Source organism: Sphaeramia orbicularis, chromosome 21, assembly GCF_902148855.1.
Source record: "Sphaeramia orbicularis chromosome 21, fSphaOr1.1, whole genome shotgun sequence".
Lineage (NCBI taxonomy): Eukaryota > Metazoa > Chordata > Actinopteri > Kurtiformes > Apogonidae > Sphaeramia > Sphaeramia orbicularis.
In genome coordinates, this window is record NC_043977.1 from 23,938,594 (window position 1) to 23,956,938 (window position 18,345).

At 38.2% G+C, this 18,345-nt stretch overlaps 1 protein-coding gene across 1 annotated transcript in view; it reads right to left on the bottom strand.

Moving 5' to 3' along the window:
* LOC115411829 (FERM, ARHGEF and pleckstrin domain-containing protein 1-like) overlaps positions 1-18,345 on the bottom strand; it is a 79,618-nt gene that overhangs the window by 27,309 nt on the left and 33,964 nt on the right. Inside the window, exons 3-7 of the mRNA XM_030124036.1 lie at positions 2,547-2,651; positions 2,416-2,458; positions 2,192-2,270; positions 1,612-1,709; positions 947-1,061 (exon numbers count right to left, since the gene is read on the bottom strand). Coding sequence (XP_029979896.1) covers positions 947-1,061; positions 1,612-1,709; positions 2,192-2,270; positions 2,416-2,458; positions 2,547-2,651 — 440 coding nt within the window. The remainder of the gene's footprint in view (positions 1-946; positions 1,062-1,611; positions 1,710-2,191; positions 2,271-2,415; positions 2,459-2,546; positions 2,652-18,345) is intronic.

An 18,345-nucleotide genomic window follows, 5' to 3' on the forward strand; every position in this document is an offset into this window, starting at 1 on the left:
TTGGACTGAGGGCTTGGGTGGTGGAAGGTTAAGGGAGGGGTTAGAAATGCTAACTAACTTTCATAATTGTTATCACTAGATAAGCCTTGCCGTTTCCTCCGTGTGGTTCTTAATAAGAGGTTTAACTCAGTGTGGCATGCAGCCAGAGAAACTACAGTTATCATCTACGCTAAGAAAGCCTCTGGGGGGCAAAAGAGCAAATCAAAACTAATGGGGATCTTTTCTCAAAGCAGCAGAATGTCCATCTTAGGCACTGGCCCAAACTAACATCGCAGTAAGACAAGGGTTGGTAAAGCTTTGGCTTGCATTCAAAGTTGTGTACCGACGAGGGAGTTTTGAGGGGGGGGGTGTGGGAGGAGATCTGGATGGTTTCCAGCAATGTGCTCCTAACTGCAGAGCGCTATTAAACTAGTCAGATAATAGCAAAAGTACTGCGAAAACAGTTCAATAACAGATTTCACTGCTCAGAAACTCAGGAAAATACAACTGAGAATAAAGTCAGGAAAAAGTTTTAAGGCATCTAACTCTGACAAAGGCTATGTGAGTCATACTGTGGGATGAAAGAAAACTTATGTCCTTTTTTGGAAATGCCGTCTTTGTTGATAAAGGTGCACACAAACACATATGCACCGCTGGCCAGGAACTATAAAAAAACTTCGAAAGACCAGTTTTTCTAAGTCAATGATATGAGGAACAGACATGCACAGGGAACCTATTCATTCAATAGCTGCTTTCACCTGCGTAAATGTCCCTGCAGGAAAAAACATGAGGTCTGAAACAACTTTTCCTATTCGGGAGTGAAAAAGAACAATTTGTACTCGGTCATGGTTTCGGTGACCCTATGACGTGAGCTAAAAAGAAACACTACTGGATCTGAGTTTTGCCTCTAGGTACACAGCCCGCAGCTTTAAATCATGATTACTTCAGCTCCAGTCGATTAACTCACATATTCTTTGAGTGAAACTCCATGATCTTGTCAATCAGGGGCATTTGGTCTGGGATGTAGTTGTTATTGAGGAGGTGTGACCGGCACTGACTCTCCTCAAAGTCCCCGATCTCAGCTGTAAGTGAGAGAAAATACAGACTTTTATGCTATTGGAGTGGAGGCTGTGAAAATCAAGTACTTGCACCAATGTAGAAATGTGACAAAAATGCAACTATGCTCAGGACATTTATTGATTTAGCAACTTTCTGGACTTCTATGATAAGCTTGTCTTCAAAAATGAAACTCTTAACTGTATATATTAACAATGTTTGACCAGTCTCTCTCCATCTATACACAGTGTGTGCATATTATCACTATTAGTTCCGATGTTCACAGACTATTTTTTCCACAAATGCCAGCTTATGAAAATATTCAGCATTTCCTGGCAAGGCATCATGGTGTGTTTTCTGAAGTGGTTCTGTAACATTATGTTCAGGCAACAGATACAGATTGAAAGGTATCCATAGCAACACATGGCTAATCAATCTTCAATGGTGCACAGAGTGTTATATGGCAATCCTTGATGACAAGCTCTGCGAGAAAAAAAAATGCATAATGTGTTTTCATTAAAGCGTGTTTGATGTGTTGACTCGAACTAAATGAGGAAACAGTCATGATGGACTTACACTGGATAATATGGGAGACCATGAGTGCTGCACTGCTGTCATTGCATGTCAGACGACCGCCGGAAAGATCCTGTTTGATCTGGAGGGCAAACAAGTACCTGTACAAAAAAAAATGCAAACAGCTTTCTCATTATTCATTTCAGCGGATAAGTCGGCGGCTCCTCAGTCGGCTCAAAACCACGGTGCACTGTTACTTTTAAGTGAAACATCTGCGGATGAACTCCAGAAGGACCTTATTTTCTGGAATCTTATTATTTCCCCTGTCCGACTGCGAAAACATGCCATTTATGTGCTGGCTCCTCAACCAAGAAACAGAAACCAGAAAATCATTAACTTCATGCTAATCTCCAGAGGCTAAATCAGAAACATGGCAGTCTCGACATGTGAATTGCATAGTTGAGGTGGGAATAAATCCTCCAGGAACCAAAGCACATGTTTCATTTATGCTTCTACAATTGCTTTTTGCCACATCTAAAGCTATTTAAATCAACATACTTCATGTAACTGCTTATTTATCCTTTCAACTGGAAAACACGGGCGAGGGAGATTTACGGGTTAAATTATGTAGACAGGGGCTCACCTTGTCAGCTCCTCCAGAAGCTGGGCATGATCTGGAGGAAAGAACTTCACAGAGAACCTCAGGATCGTGTGCTTTGGCCCTGTGTAGAACAAATAAATTACATCTAAAGGGACCTCATATATATATATATATATTAGATGGTGTAGTTCCTTGTAACATATGTTTATGCTTAATTTGTACAGATAAAGGTGTGTTGTATCTGTGAACTGTTTGGAAACACTTACGTCTGAGTTGCTTGATAATGGGCTTGATATGATCTAACCAAACCTGTGCAAACAAGAAAAAAACGTTATTATGTTCTTATGTTTTAAACAGCCAGGGTAGAACTAACTATTTTACTTTCTTTGCGACTCACCACCATCTTTTGATGATTCTGAAACTCCAGGCCAAAGTAGTCCCCCTCAATGAGGTTCATATGAGAACACACCAGGTCAAACAGCACTTTGCCTGAGGCTTTTTGCTGTGAATGAAAAAGAGAAGAAAAAAAGGTGTTTAAAGACACATTGCAGAGTAACTTCTTCAATTTTTTATTTTGAACATTTGTTCGTCAAGGACTGTGGCTTCTTAAATTCTTTTAGTCAGTATAATGGTAACCTCTGAGACAGACTTTGAGATACAAAAGAGAAGAGAAACAAAAGAGAGCCCTCCTTTGTCGACCTGTCAGACCCTGTGCTGGTTAGTGTCACCCAAATAGATGACAACGCTGCCCTCTGCTTCCCTCCCTCTTTCCATCGTGGGCCTCAAAGGCTCTGTTTGGCTGCTAAAAAGCCTCCAGCTGCAGCAGGGAGTTTGGACCCCGTCTTTGATTGGGTGTCACTGCTGTCACTTATGATGGGCCAGCGCTCTTTTAGGCCGACAGTCTTAGAATGGGATAACAGTCTCTTCGACCAACTCCGCCTTCACTCCAGTACACACAAATACTTTAAGGATCGACTCAAGCGCTCACTTACAAACGCACAAAACCTCAAAAAAAAAAAAAAAAAAAAAAAAGCAGAAAGAAACTTTCTCATGTAAGGTCAAACAAATGTCAGGGATTTCCATGGAAATATTTCCTCTGTTACAGACGCCCTACGGAGACACAGAGCTCTGTCAGGAACACATCAGGAGAATTTCTGCCCGGCTGCTTCCTCGTGACTGCTTTGCACCAGTGCAGAGCGTATCACAGCTACAGAAAGTGAATGTTTATAGAAGCAGTTCTCATGGGTTTGGATAAAGATCCTTGGCTGCCTTTGACTACATTTCTTGGCATTTGCTTTCTCCATTTTCCTCCCTTACCTTTTTGCATAATGATGGTCAGCTATAAAGCATGAAAGCGATTGCTAGAATTCACTTGGTAACATTCTCTTTTCATCTGGCAGTAAAGCGTGTGCCTGTCTCTGAATCTATGTAGTGTTTCAAAGGCAAAGAAAACACCATTTGTGCTCCTATTAATGTTGTACCAGCTTAGTGAAGGGGTTTACAATTCCACAACTGAATGCATAATCTTCCCCAAACAACCCTTCAACCCCCCCTTTTACTGGTCCTCCCTGTGCATGTCCTTCCTTCCACTACTATCTCTCTCCAGGCTGCTTCATGTGGTGCAGAGGGCATCCTAGCACCGACGACCAGCTGTTTCCATATGGTGATGGCTTTGATGAGGGAATCCACAAGAAGGCTGGAGGCAAAGAGGCCATGAGCCAAAACACACCCTTCCCATAGACACATTGCTGTGTGATAAAAAAAAAAAAAAAAAAAAAAAAAAAAGCTGCAGCCAGCAGTCACACCAGCCCTGAATGAATTCTTTGTTGGATGTTTTCTGCACTCATTTGAACAAACTAGTCTGCAAAGGCTTGAGGAAGTAGAACAGAGCTGATACAGTAAAGGCTAAAGAGCGTTCCTGTCTCGCTCTTATATCCAGCCTTATAAATCTGCTGTCAGTATAAAATGACCACGCGCCAAGCGGAGATGGGTAAGGCAGAGGCTGATTAGAGCCGGGCAGTACTTGATTAAATGCAGCTGTTGCAGACAGGAGTTATGGTGCTGCCATTTGACACTGCTGCAGCCGACACAATAAGAACGCTGTTGTTAATGAAGCACAAGCTGCAGAGACGGACTGTCGTCATAACGCAGGCACTCACTGTAACACACTCATCACCCAGAGAGTCTCTAAAGTCCACTCGTACTCTGTAACTGGTTATATATCGGTAAGTGTAAATTATGCAGACACTCAAACATAATACATAAACTCCTTAGCCTTAATTTTCCCACAAAGAGCAACTTACACTTTGTCTGCAGGGATTTGCTACAATTCAGCCAAAAGCCAAATAAAGCCAGTTTTATTTATTATGGACATGAGAAAACTTAAAAGTATTGATACTGTTTAAATAACTGCATTTTACAGTAGTTTTCATGCAAAGAATTGTGTGGCAGACACTAAATAAACGGTCATCAATGTTTTTTATTTGTATACATTACTGCAGGTATAATATATACAGTAGCCAAAAAAATTATTAGACCACCCTTGTTTTCTTCAATTCCTTGTTCATTTTAATGTCTGGTACAACTAAAGGTACATTTGTTTGGACAAATATAATGATAACAACGAAAATAGCTCATAAGAATTTATTTTCCGAGGTGATATCTGCCATTTACCATGACTTTCTTGATAATAACCTAAATCAATTAAGTTCTTACATCAATAACTATGGCATTGTACTGACAAAAACAGTGCTTTTAGACATTCCATGTTTTCTTTTCTGTCTGTTTTAGTCACATGATACACACAGGAGTTAGTACTTGATTGCATAACCATTGTTTTTGATGACTTTTGATGGTCTAATAATTTTCTCCGCAACTGTATAACATAAATATACACTAAAAATACATGTCTTATTCATTTATGTACTTATATTTTGTTGCTTCTTTTAAGGCAGTCACCATAGCAAACATATGATGGCAGTTTTCCTAAAATTAGACTTTCATAACGCACACTCTATTGCAACATATTGAATCATAACCGCTGTATTATGCCACATATCATATCACATTCTTGTCAATGCACGTCCCTATTACTTATACAGACTAAAACGATCAATAGCAATCTATACACACATTACATCACCCATCCACAAACCAATAAGTGCATTAGAGGTCAGATGTCTGTGCAAGCAGTTAAGATCTCCTGAACTTTCTCAATACTAAAGCACTTTTCTGGACCTCGTGGTTTGCGTGTCATGTGGAAGAGCGTTTCCTGAATTATTTCCACACTTTACTGCCTTTAAAATGTAACTTTACACCCATTCTGAGTCTAACTCGATGCATTGCTTGATGATGAAAATGACAATAAGTATGGAAAGCTGCTGAGATGGAGGTGATCGGTGCCTGAATTTGAGACAGGAGTAGTTCAGGGACATCCGTATATCAGAGAATCTCAAGGCACTTATCCATACAAAGCACTGAAATGCAATTTTGTAGTTTTATTACCTGGGTAAGGTCTGCCTTAAAATCAATACGCATTAACATTTAGGCTAATCTTAGATTATATTTACTGCCTTTTATTGCCAAGATACAGTCTTTTCCCACAGTGAACAGAAGCCCTGAAGTACTCTAAAACCTGTCAAATTCCCCCAACAACAAATGCATTTTTGCAGCCTGTCCTCTTGTTGTTTGAGTCATTGACTTCACACAGAGCAGATGCTGTTACAATGACAATACTGCTTATATATATATATCTATATGTGTGTGTGTGTGTGTGTGTGTGTGTGCGTGTGTGTGTGTGTGTATTATGTAAATTAATATATGGGTGCCTCTATGAAACTCGGTTAATTTTGGTACCTGGCAGCTTTTTAGACCCAGTAATAAAAGAGAAATGTAGACATATTTCCCCCCAGGATGTACCTAATGATGACCTCAGATAAATGCAAAAAAATATACTCTTGCTCTGAGCCATCCCAAAATTAATGAATTTTTAATAAAATATTGGAGAGGACCAAATAGGTCCAAAATTAAGGCAGGAAAAGCTACCTAGGTGTCAGTGCATTTTATCTTGAAGACATGGCTGTAAATGGTCTTATATACTGCTACAAATAAAGACACTGTGTTATATTTGATAATCCTAGTGGTTTTTCTAATCCAGACATGTGGGTTTTGAATGAATCTCAGTCTCATTCCAGGTTTCGCACGTAACTCATAGTGTCCACTTGCGTTACACATGAAACCTGCACATTTAAACACAAATAAATCGCGAGTGATTTTGCAACAGCGGCCATTTTTGTGAAACACTCTCCTCTGCATAATTAGTTCAATTCCCAAAATGTACCTGTGAGAGAATAAAAAGATTTTCAAAAAAATAGTAGTGTGTAATTCCTGTGTCCTTTTAACCGTGTTACATGTGGATTTTTGTACATGATGATGCTGCAGACCGGTACATGAGGAAATTCTCTGTATCCAGAGACCACCTGACAAAGAGAGCATGAATAATCCTCAACACATGTCTGGATTTTAGGATGAATTGTTCTTTTATACTCATGGTTTTAATAAAAATACCCAAACAGCAACAAAAATATGGAGAATCTAAGCCTCCTAGTGATATATGCATGTCTTTATTGGGACAAGCAATATGTTTATGACTTAATGAACATTGGGGAGGGGTCTATGATTTTGCTTAGAGGAGTCACTGGTGATCCAGTGGATGTCCAGGGGTTAAGTATTTCTCTCTGGAAATGAAATGATCTATATCAGGTGTTTTCTCTGCATCTTTTGCAAGGAGACATAATAAATTTTAACTAAGCAATTGATTATACTTGAAAATAAGCAGAAGACTATATTAAGATTTATACATCAACATCCAGTCAATATGGTGCTTCCTTTCTTTTCACTATGAAAAGGTCAAAGAAACACAGATAATGTAAATGTATAGGCTGACAGAAAGTAACACAGCAATTACAAGCCTGTGACTGGTTTTCCCTGACATGCAGCCGACACGTATTTCCATCTCTATACATGACGTGCGGCCTCTTCTTCAGCTGAAAGGTTAGAGCATTAAGCAAACATCTTGTTCAGTAGATGACATTTCTTTCATCATCCACAAAGCCAAGAAAATGTCACACATCTCCCTTTTTTATGACCTCAATCTATAAAAGCACCAAAGATAGTTTATATAACAGAAACCCATCCCCAAGTGAGACAAAGCATCCTGATACAGCTGTCCGAGTTCATGGCAGACGCGCAGGGAGATTCTTTCGAGGCTCATTAGCCCTGAACATAGACTCATAGGATGCTACTACTGTTTACATGTGTATGAGCGCTAGCATGCTCGCATCGCTACACTGACCTCCACATGCTCCGGCTGACAGGAGAAGGCTAAATAAAGATGACAGCCATGTCTGCACACGCGTCTGCTTCAGTTTTCTCTTCGGGGGAGACCAAATAACCCCACCCCCAGCCCTAACCCCCTCCTTCTGCCCCTTGTTAGTAAGCTCTTGTCAGCAAAATAAATAGATAAATAAATAAATAAAGGTCAGGTATAAAGTCTGTTCCCCTGCAGGAGTTGATGGTATGGTCTACTTCACCCACAATGCACTGCCCAGTCCGTGACCACCAAACTTCTCCTGTGGGTGTGGGGGGTGGGTGGCATGTGTGGTAAACAGACTGCCAATGCCTTCAGGCCACAGATAGGCACAAAGAACAAAAGGAATATGAATCAGGATTGAAGACAGGATAGGGGGTGGGTGATCTGTTGTAACATCAGAGCAAATATCAGTTAATATCATGGTAATTGTGTGTATCACTAGATTATCTGTTTTGCAAATATAACTGAGAAACACTGCCTCTTGACACATTGAATTATTTTCTTCTTTTATGTAGAACTTCCATAAAAACAAATAATAATAACAACAACAACAACAACAACAATAATAATAATAATAATAATAATAATAATAATAATAATAATAATAATAATAATAAAGTGGTGCCAGGCACAACAAACCCCGCCCCTCACACATATTTCATCCATTGTAAGTAAATGGGAAGATTTTAAAAATTCATAAAAAATTTGAACTTTGACCTACTGTTCCCAAAATGTAATGAGATCCATTATGGGTCACTGGCAATCTATAAAGTCAATTAGGTATTAATTCAGCCAATAGATTTGCTGCTACAGGCTTGTGAAATTTCACCCATTACAAGTTAATGGGGGAAAAAAAGATTCAAAAAAATTCATAACAAATTCAAACTTTGACCTACTTTTCCCAAAATGTAATGAGATCTATTCTGGGTCACTGGCAATCTATAAACCAAATTTGGTATGAATTAATCCAACTGTTTTGCTGCTACAGACATTTGAAATTGTGCCCATTATAAGTAAATGGGGAAAAAAATTTTTTTTTAAATTTATAAAGCATTTTTAACTTTGACCTCCTTTTTCCAAAATGTAATGAGATCTGTTCTGGGTCACTGGTCATCTATAAACTCAATTTGGTATGAATTCAACTAATAGTTTTGCTGTTAGTGTTAACAAACAAACAAACAAACTGAACCAAAAACAATACCCCTTGCCTCCCCTTCGGGGGGGTGGGGTAATGCTAATTTAAATGAGAAGCTTTACAAATAAGAAGAATTACACTGGCAAAATATAGTAAATCTCTGTGCAAATGTCTGGTAATCATGATGTAACTCCAATACACATTATTGTGCAAAAATCTCAGACCACTGTCAGCTTTGTAGTTCTTGCAGGGTTATAATGAGCATGCATATTTATTTCTCAGACTATTTATTTCAGATGCGAGAAGAAAATACAGGGAATATGTGCATGGTATTAAAAAACACACACAAAAATCTGAACTAAATGGCTCCTGATAGCTTAAGACAGTGTTTAGTATGTTCTGCATTTCTGTGATAAAAATAAGCCCAAATAATTAAAAAAACAAAAAACTTTGACATGTGTTGAATGAAACTTGGTGTAAAAGACTTGAAAATTTATGCAGTAAATCCCATAGTGTCTGCACAAACGTGTTAAAAACATTTTAAGTGCAAAAGGAAAGTCACACTAAATACTTGACATTTTGGTTTGTAAAAGCTGTTTTTTTTCCTGAAACATTTCTTTTTTATGCTGTAAATACTTCCTGTATATCCTGGTTGTATCTTCATGCAGAAACTGAGAATTGTATAAAACAGTGAACCTAATGGTGGCCGTAATACTGTAAGTTTTATTAGTTTTAACATAATAAATCCTGTGGTTTGCTGTTTAAATCACTTTGTAAAGCAGGTGAATTGATAAAATCTAAACACAGGGTTTGTCCCCATTTTCGAGGTCATATTCAACCACTTTTAAGGGTAATTTTCAGTTTTTCCAGCACAGCACCTTATCGCTGGGGTAATACACATATCTACAGCAATACATATACATGATTATTTTTTTCACTTTTTATAAAAATGATGTACATTGTATTATGTTATAAACATCTAAAATGATGTTTCATAATAACAAAAAGTTTAGAAATTAAAGGAGACAACAAAGTTTTATCCATAAAAAAGGAAGCCACTTGGCATTCTTCAGACACACTCGCACTGAGCCAAAGATTAAGATAAAAATGCAGCTGGAGTCGATCTGAGAGCACCCACTAATTTTCTTTTTTGACATTAAGTTTCATTTTTCAAAATGTATCACCTCTCTGTAAGTAGCTTTGGCTTGGCATCTAACCTTGCAAAGTTAATATTAAAAATAAATACATAAATAAATCACATCACAGGGTTATAATTGCAAGCACTTTTAAGCACTTCAACTAAAATTCAAGCACTTTTCAGACCTTGAAAACACAACTGTGAAATTCAAGCATTTTTGAGGATTTCAAGCACCCATACGAACCCTGAAAGATCAGAAATGCAAGATCAGAAAAGAATCCAGTCCTGATTTACTACTCAGCCCATGTGTCCTGAATATTTAACACAGGGGTCCGCATCCCACTGCTCTTGAACCAGATGTGACTCTTTAGCCTCTCTTCCTGTGGCTTTGTCAGAAAGCCATAAGGGACAGAGTAAAATCAATGAATAACAATTATTTTTGCATATTTTAATTTTAATTTTGCTATCATTGCTGTAGGCCTAAAAGCACTCAATCTCTCCTTGTTGATGTATATGTGCAGCATATGAATGGAATAAGTAAATTTTTTGTAATATTTTATTAGCCAAAATGTGTGTCAAATGCTACGTCAAGGCCTTGTGATTTTTTGCCCAACTGAGAAGCACAAACTCAATTTGCATTCGTTCATAGTCTATTTATAAGTAATCCTACACATGTCAGTGCAGTTTTTTCTCCCATTAATCTGTTTTGTGCAATAAAAATCTCATTGTAGTTGTATTATTTCATTTATGCACAACACATGCATTATCATACAGGACATGCAAAGTTAAAGTACCAAATAATCATGAATAGCTTATCACAGAATAGCCAACTGGTGGTGAAATAGTTATGGGGTTAACTATTCATATAGTTATATGTTTTTGTGGCTCCAGGCAGATTTCTTTTTCGTGTCAAAAATGACTCTTTAAAAAAAAAAAGTAATAATAAAAAAAAAAAAAAGACTCTTATAGCATGTAATGGCTGCTGTCTCCATCTCCTAACATAGCAGATAGTGGCGCTGACTGATAAATCCCATTTCAGCATCAGTTTGACACGAACATGCAAAATAAATGTATCACAAAAGACTGCCTGCAATATCATGAACAAGACAAAGCACTTTCACACTTAGCTTGAGAACATTTGGCCAGTCGGATGGAACCCCAGGTAGGAGTCAGATACTCTCAGATTCATCTGGATCAGTTTTGGCACATGATATTTTCCTAATTTTGTGGAGGACTAACCCCTTTTACCCCTAACGTGTCTGTGGTGAGCATTTTGAATATATGATTTATTTCAAATATTCATAAAAGTTGAACCTTTTGCTCAATAAGAAAAATGATGGAATAAACCTTGTTCTTTCAGTAGGCATCTGAGCATGCTTAGTGCACCCCCCGCCGCTTGTGGAATGGGGGGTAAAAACAGAGAGCAGTGAGTGAGATGGACTTGCTATAAAAATACAGTTTGGGCTTTTTCTTTTTTTTTTTTTTTTTAAAACACCATTTTCCATGTCGTTTTTTGGTTTTAGTTTTTGTGCAGTGTTGTGATTTTCCTTTTTTTTTTAACTATATTTTTACCAAGTTTTGACCATATAACTGCTTTTTGGAGTTCAACCAGGTGTCCAAAAGCAGCTGGACTGATTTAGAAACAAAGAGCCCCAAATCAAAAACTACTGGGCCAAAATTCCCATACTTATCGTTCAGTGTGTTCCAGTTCACAGTTCATGTTCAACATCCTAAATCTATTGTTGATGTATGTTAGGGGCTAAAGGGTTAAGTAGGCTAACTCCCTGCTGGTACAACACATTTCTACCACTACACTTAATACAGCATCACATCGCCCAATCCAGTGATGGGATTTAAACATTTATCTTCATGGGACATACTCGTACGGGCGGCCCCCTCTAGTTCCCTTATACCTTCACAAATGACGGAGCAGTCGACACACAGTGGGATGTTTTCCGCTGTGACATTCAGCGACATCAACAGGAAGCTGATTAAGGTCAGCGATCAAAGAGACTGGGTGATTTGAAGACAGGAATAAGCAAATGGAGAAGTGGGGAAAGGTCACTTTTTGGGACGGAGCTATCTGCGGTGTTTATCAGATAAGACGGCAAACAAGCTTAGCTCTATATAGAAGTGTTGATTTTTCAGCCGATACCAAGAACCCTCTCAGACTGAATTTTGACTTCAGGACACATCGAATCGGCTCGGCTGTTGTTGAAAATAGATGAAGCCCCCGCCTCGCCATGAATCAAAGACGCGGCTTATCTGAAAATACCTTACTGTGCATGTACTCGTTTTTGCATGCGCTGAAATGTGTGCAAATGCAAGTGTGTGAGTGTGTGAGTGTGTGAGTGTGCGGTGTGCCAGCCAGGATGTGCACTGTAAGGCAAGGGTAAGACAGAGAGGTCAGTGGGAGCTAAACCTCATTGAGATTCAGGTCATGCGCTGCAGAGGTTCCCAGGGTGACTCGACTACAGCGGGGGAAGCTGACAAAGAGAGAACCGTCGGGGAAGGCAAACCAACTGATAATCCTGTCGAATTACCTGCATGCTCCCCTCGCACATACAGAAGTGTGACCACGCATATGTTTGCAGCCGAGTGGGCACATAATTAGGACAGCTTTACTAATACTGTATGACACTGAAAACCCAACATGGGACATTTAACACAGCCTTACACTCAGTGAGCAAACATCCACGGGCAGTATTAAGGTTAAGAGAATTATTCTAAGTGATAAAATCAAGGTCAGGTATCAAGTCTCCTTCTGCTTTTCCCTTATTTGTTTCCTTCTTTAAAAATTCCCAAGCTACGCACGAACAATAGCAGCAGAAAATGAAAGGAATAGTAAGGATTGGGTGGCCACAGCTGTCAGAGTCATTCTGTCACAGCAGTCCAGCCTTAAGGCCTAGGGAGGACAACCATAAAAATAATGTCCCCTGGATTCAATAGGGGTTGAATCTCAGATGAAGGTAGCTTCCCTCGACATCCACCACCAGCTCCACCTCCTCCTCTATTAGACACTTTTCCCCGCCTGCCTTCCTACAAGTGCTGCTGGAAACATATTGATTTTGCATAAAGAATAATTAAGTGTCCTGTTGTGACCATTGTGGCGCTGAATAACTAACACTACAGAGCCGTGTGCAAGGACCTCCCACTGGTATCCATAAATCAGAAGACAGATCTAACTGTTGTGGGTTTGGATCATTAGTAGTGACAGTAAAAAAAGCAGCAGTGGATGTTCTACCAAGCCTCTGTCACTATGCTTTGCAACACTAAATCCTGGTAGTATTACGTTAAATCTACATGCCGCTGAATTTTGTCATGTCTGAGTCAAACTTGGAGAATCGCTAAAAAGAGGAGAGGGTAAGGGGGGGGTTAAGGCTGCTAGAATTACCCAAAAAACTGGCCTCCTTTCACTGCATGTGCCTGAATCCCTTTTATAGTGCCTGGAAATCTGGACCCATGCTGGTTTCTTCACTTCCAGTGCAGTCCTAGAGCCACAGATTACTGTCAGTCAGAGGGAGGATGTGTCACTTCACATTTGGGCAGAAACTCTGCGTTAGTTTAGCTGGATAAAAGGTGATGAATAATACATGTATAACTACAATATCACCACAGGAAAAATTCAAGAATGAAATAAAGGTTCGAAGATAATATATTCAGTGTGAATGAATCCTGCTACTACCAGCTGAAAGTAGGGGTATGTGATCTGTCCAAAAGATCAGTGTTTTTTTAATTACAATCACCATCTGTGGTTTAAAACTGTGGTCTGTTCTTCTTCATTTCTACATGTAGACTACAGAAAGTAGATGAATTTCTCTGTTTGTGCAATAAAGCTCAATATTACATGACTATTTCCACTACCGCTCATCATTTGGGTATATAAAATAATACTCAGTTATGAATGAAACTGTAATTGGCCGTGAACAGTGATTTAAATACCAAAACTTCCACTTCTCGAACACTTAATTAAACATTTTTCCAACAGTTTTCTGTGAACGCTGAGCATAAAGGTAAGAAATGACAGTGTAAGAAAAAGATTTTTGCGGCTTGTCACATCACATCACTGATCTAGGGTCTGCATTAGCATTTTAAAGCCAACATTTTCAACTGCTTTAAACACTACCGTATCTTAGGTGAATAGAACTTCAGTCTCCTCTTCCTGTAATTGTGATCTCGGACGTACCCGAATGCCTCATTAAGTGACGACTGTTTTGGTTTTATAAGCAGGTCTGTGTCCACCAAAGTGCTGCTAGATATGCTTCTACTCATGTCGTACTGTTAACGTGGCAAATTAGGGACAGGGATGTACTGATATATTAGCCGAACGTCGGAATGAGCCAATATTTGCTGATATCGGCCAATATCGGTACTGGCTTATAAGATGTCTTTTTACTGATGGCAGAAGCAAATTTCGATCTACAGTGTTATATTGTAGTTTTTTCACAAATGTGTATGTGTCAATCTGTGTTAATTCAAAGGTAATGTGAAATGGTGAAAGACTTAATGTCTGTTTTTATATTTACGTAATGAAGATTTCTTCATTAATAAGGAATGAATAAGGATCCAGTGTTGACATATTTGTGTAAACTTAAAACCGTTGGCTGCCCTCTTACATTTGTACTTAAATTATTTGTTCATGTAAATCATAACATATACCACATGGCTATAAGAGTGCTATTCATTATTATTATTATTACCCCCCCCCCCCCCCCCAAAGGGGAGGCAAGGGGTATTAATGTTGGTTCGGTTTGTTTGTTTGTGTTTGTTTGTTTGTTTGTTTGTTTGTTTGTTTGTTAACACTCTAGCAGCAAAACTATTCGTTGAATTCATACCAAGTTGGATTTATAGATTGCCAGTGACCCAGAATAGATCTGATTACATTTTGGGAAAAGTAGGTCAAAGTAAACATTTTTTATGATTGTTTAAATTTTTTTTCTCCTCCCATTTATTTATTATGGGTGAAATTTCAAATGTCTACAAAAACATCAATTTTGTTTCAATTTACTTCAAACTTGGCACATATATAGAAGCAATTGATATGCTGACATCAGCGTATGCACAGACATGATGACATCAGCTGGATCGATGCCAAAATAAGCTACAATATGTGCGAGGGGCGGGGCTTGTTGTGCCTGGCACCACTTGTTATTACTATTATTATTATTTTTATTTATTCTTCTTTTCTTTGAAGGGTGGGGGTAGGGGGCTGAATTATGGGAAGAAAAAAAAGAAATAAGGGATAAGCATTGTTTGAAGGAACTTCTGTGATTGTTATGTGAACACTATGTACCATGTGGATATATGCACCATGTAACATTGATGCTCAATAAATAAAATATTTAAAAAATAATATGATAATATGGATGGATATGAATAATAATATGGTATGAATCACAATAAAAATAAAACAAAAATGGAAAATTTAATTGGTATTGGCTAAAAAAATATATATTTTAAATATCTTTATCACCCAAGAGTTTTTCAACTGGTGCATCTCTAGTTAAGGAAGAGACACAGGAAGTAAATTATCTAATCTGTAGCATGAACGTAGCATAAATCCATGATATTAGATGCTTTTTGACGTTATTATGTGAACAGTGGAAACAGGATTAGATTGACACGAAATAATAGTGTTTACAATTCACTGAAATGAAAGACGAGGTCAAATCAATAATGTGACTCTATTAATACCTAAAATAAATACAGATAATCTGTTAGCCATTGAGCTAAAGGGAAACAGAAGCATATCTCATTTCTGTCATTTTGAGCAAATCTTCATCACCATCAGAAGAAGTAGCTGTGAATACTGTAGAGCACTGTAACTGAAAGCGGAGGCAATCAATAGGTTAATTAAGAGTTTAATTAAGTGTAACAGTGAGAGACAACTCCCACAAGGTCAGGCCAAGAAAGAGACATGCCTTTCATATATAATCTGAATACAAAATTTGTCAAAGAGATACTTACTAGTGATTTGGATCAATTTAACAGTCATTAGCTCCGACCGTGTCTCGCTTAACTTTCAGGTCAGGTGGTTTATTAAAGAATTTACAAAAGACATGGCCCTCAGAGAGAATTAAGTCAATTCCTGTACACAACCTGAGTCTATATTAAGATCATGTGTGCGAGTGTGTCAGACTAGAGCCAATATGTACCTATTTACTAAGTAGGTGCAACACTGGGATCATCAGACAACACCAGGAGTCAGAATTTGTGAACCAGCTGTTGAATTACAGATGCGGGCACCGGCTCAGAGGTTGGCCAGGTACATCATCACATCGCAAACCCAGAGACATTTATCAAATACGAAACAGATGGGACACAATCCTGTGAAGAAATTAATATCCAAGGTATGTTAATTAAGTATACGTAAACGCGTCACCCTGCATTTCTAAACCGTCGCTTCGTAAAATTGGAGCAGACATGCTGATCTACATAATTACACTGATGTCTTCTTATCGGGTGTGTGTTTTAGAGACATCAGGAGAGAGAGAGTAACAGAGTCAGCAAGGCAATAATATGGGATGCTATTAAAATATGGTGCATTAGCATTATGAGACAGATGATTAATATGTAGATCCTGGCTCAAGAGATCTACAGTCTAAATATGATAATGATAATCTACGTCATTTCCAGATCTATTTAAAACAGCTATATGTAGTATTTCTACTTTCATAAGATAAGAGATTTTATTAACATTGTATTTCCATTTAATGACATTTGGGTACACCTCCATAAAAGATGCTCTAAATATTAAAGCTCAAATATTAAAACATTACCTAAAATTTGCATTACAGTGTTGAGAATATAGAGCTATAAAGTTATGGTAACTGTGGAACTGAATCTATTTACGCCAAGAGGCTAGGGGATTTATGTGACCACTAGAGGGAGTAGTGAGTCACTCTGCTGGTGTCTGATGGTGATGAAAACTACCACCACTGGGCCTTTGACCAAAGCATCATAAAGTGACCAGATGGGATGAGAACCACAAAGAAACAACTTTTAGAGTCAAAGGAAGTGACTAATATTTAGAGCTAAAGCTAGCTCTAAATGAAAAGAATGAAGTTTGATACTGAAATCTCAGTGTCTCTCCTACAAACATGAGTTTGATAATGAAATTTATGAAACTATAAAGTTGTTATGTAATCTTATTATCTTTGATAAATGAACGTTTGTTGATGCACAGTTCAGACTAAACTATTGCAGCGTTTCCACTACACGAAACCGGCTTGACTCGGCTCAGATACCAGGTCCTATTCCTAGAGACCGTTTCCATTTCAGGACAGTACTGACTTTACAGTACCTGGACGTCATAGCGATGTGGCGCGTTACTTCTGTGTCGTCTGCTCAGAGAGTCGCTGATAAACTCGCTTGCTGCATGTTGTCTCGTCAAGCTCATGCTGAATTTTTACGTCTGAACCTCCTCAACAAACTATGGTGCAGTTTTGCGGGCTGTCATTATGTGGATTAACCTACCGACATGTTTACTGTAAACTTCCGCATCTGTTTTTTGTAAAACAGCAGGTCACAGAGACGACTCTCTGACCAATCAGCAGTCTGCAGTGTTTACACGTCACATTTTAGTATCTGTTCCCCAGTCCTAGAACCTCGGCGGAGGTGAAACCAAAAAACTATTACCAGTACCAGATTGCAGGTCCTTTTTCGTAATGGAAACGCAAAAAGGCCAAGTCGAGTCGAGTCGAGCCGGTACCACGTAGTGGACACGCGGCATATCATTTTGCTTTTTCATTCTTCTGTATGATACTGTTTTTAATTGTACAGCTGTTGTATGTTTTTAATCTATTCTTGCATTTTATTCTTTTATTTGTTTTTTTATTTATTCTTCTGTACAGCACTTTGGTCCACTGTGGTTGTTTTAAAGTGCTTTACAAAAGATGTAAAGAGACAGAGCTTAATTGTTAATCTCCCCTGTAAATCGCTTTGGATAAAAGCATCTGCCAAATGCATAAATGTGAGTATAAATGTAAACTGTGACAGTTCTGACCTTGTTTGAACGATTCCAAACAGATCTTTAGTGCAGTTATTGACAATACAAACTGCACAAAAAGCACAGGTGATTTGTGTTTTACTGTGGCTGTTTTCTGTCTAGAACCAGAGCTAAGCTAACAGAGCCATAATGTAAAGTATCAGCTGATGCAGCATGTTAAAATTATAAGACACAGTGTTATTTTGACTGTTATTTTGCCAAAATAACCAGCTATGAATATTTTTTTGAAGAAGAAAACTTGATGATACCATAATACAGATGGAAGTAAACAATGACCTTTATACTTTATTCAGTGAGTGAGACAGTCTGTGGATACATAGTGTTGATTCATTTTTGGTTTTGCTAGTCCTATGTGTGTATTGGTATGTGATTTCCTGCTGTTATTGAGAGTTTGAAATGTCTATACTACATAGAACCTCTTTAAGTTTGTAGAAAAGCCCAACAAGGGACAGGAGTTGAAAATTAGCACTAGCTATAAACTATATGCATCACATCAGCTGCAAGCCTGTAACTATGTTTGACTGCTTTGTCCCTGTCAAATAAA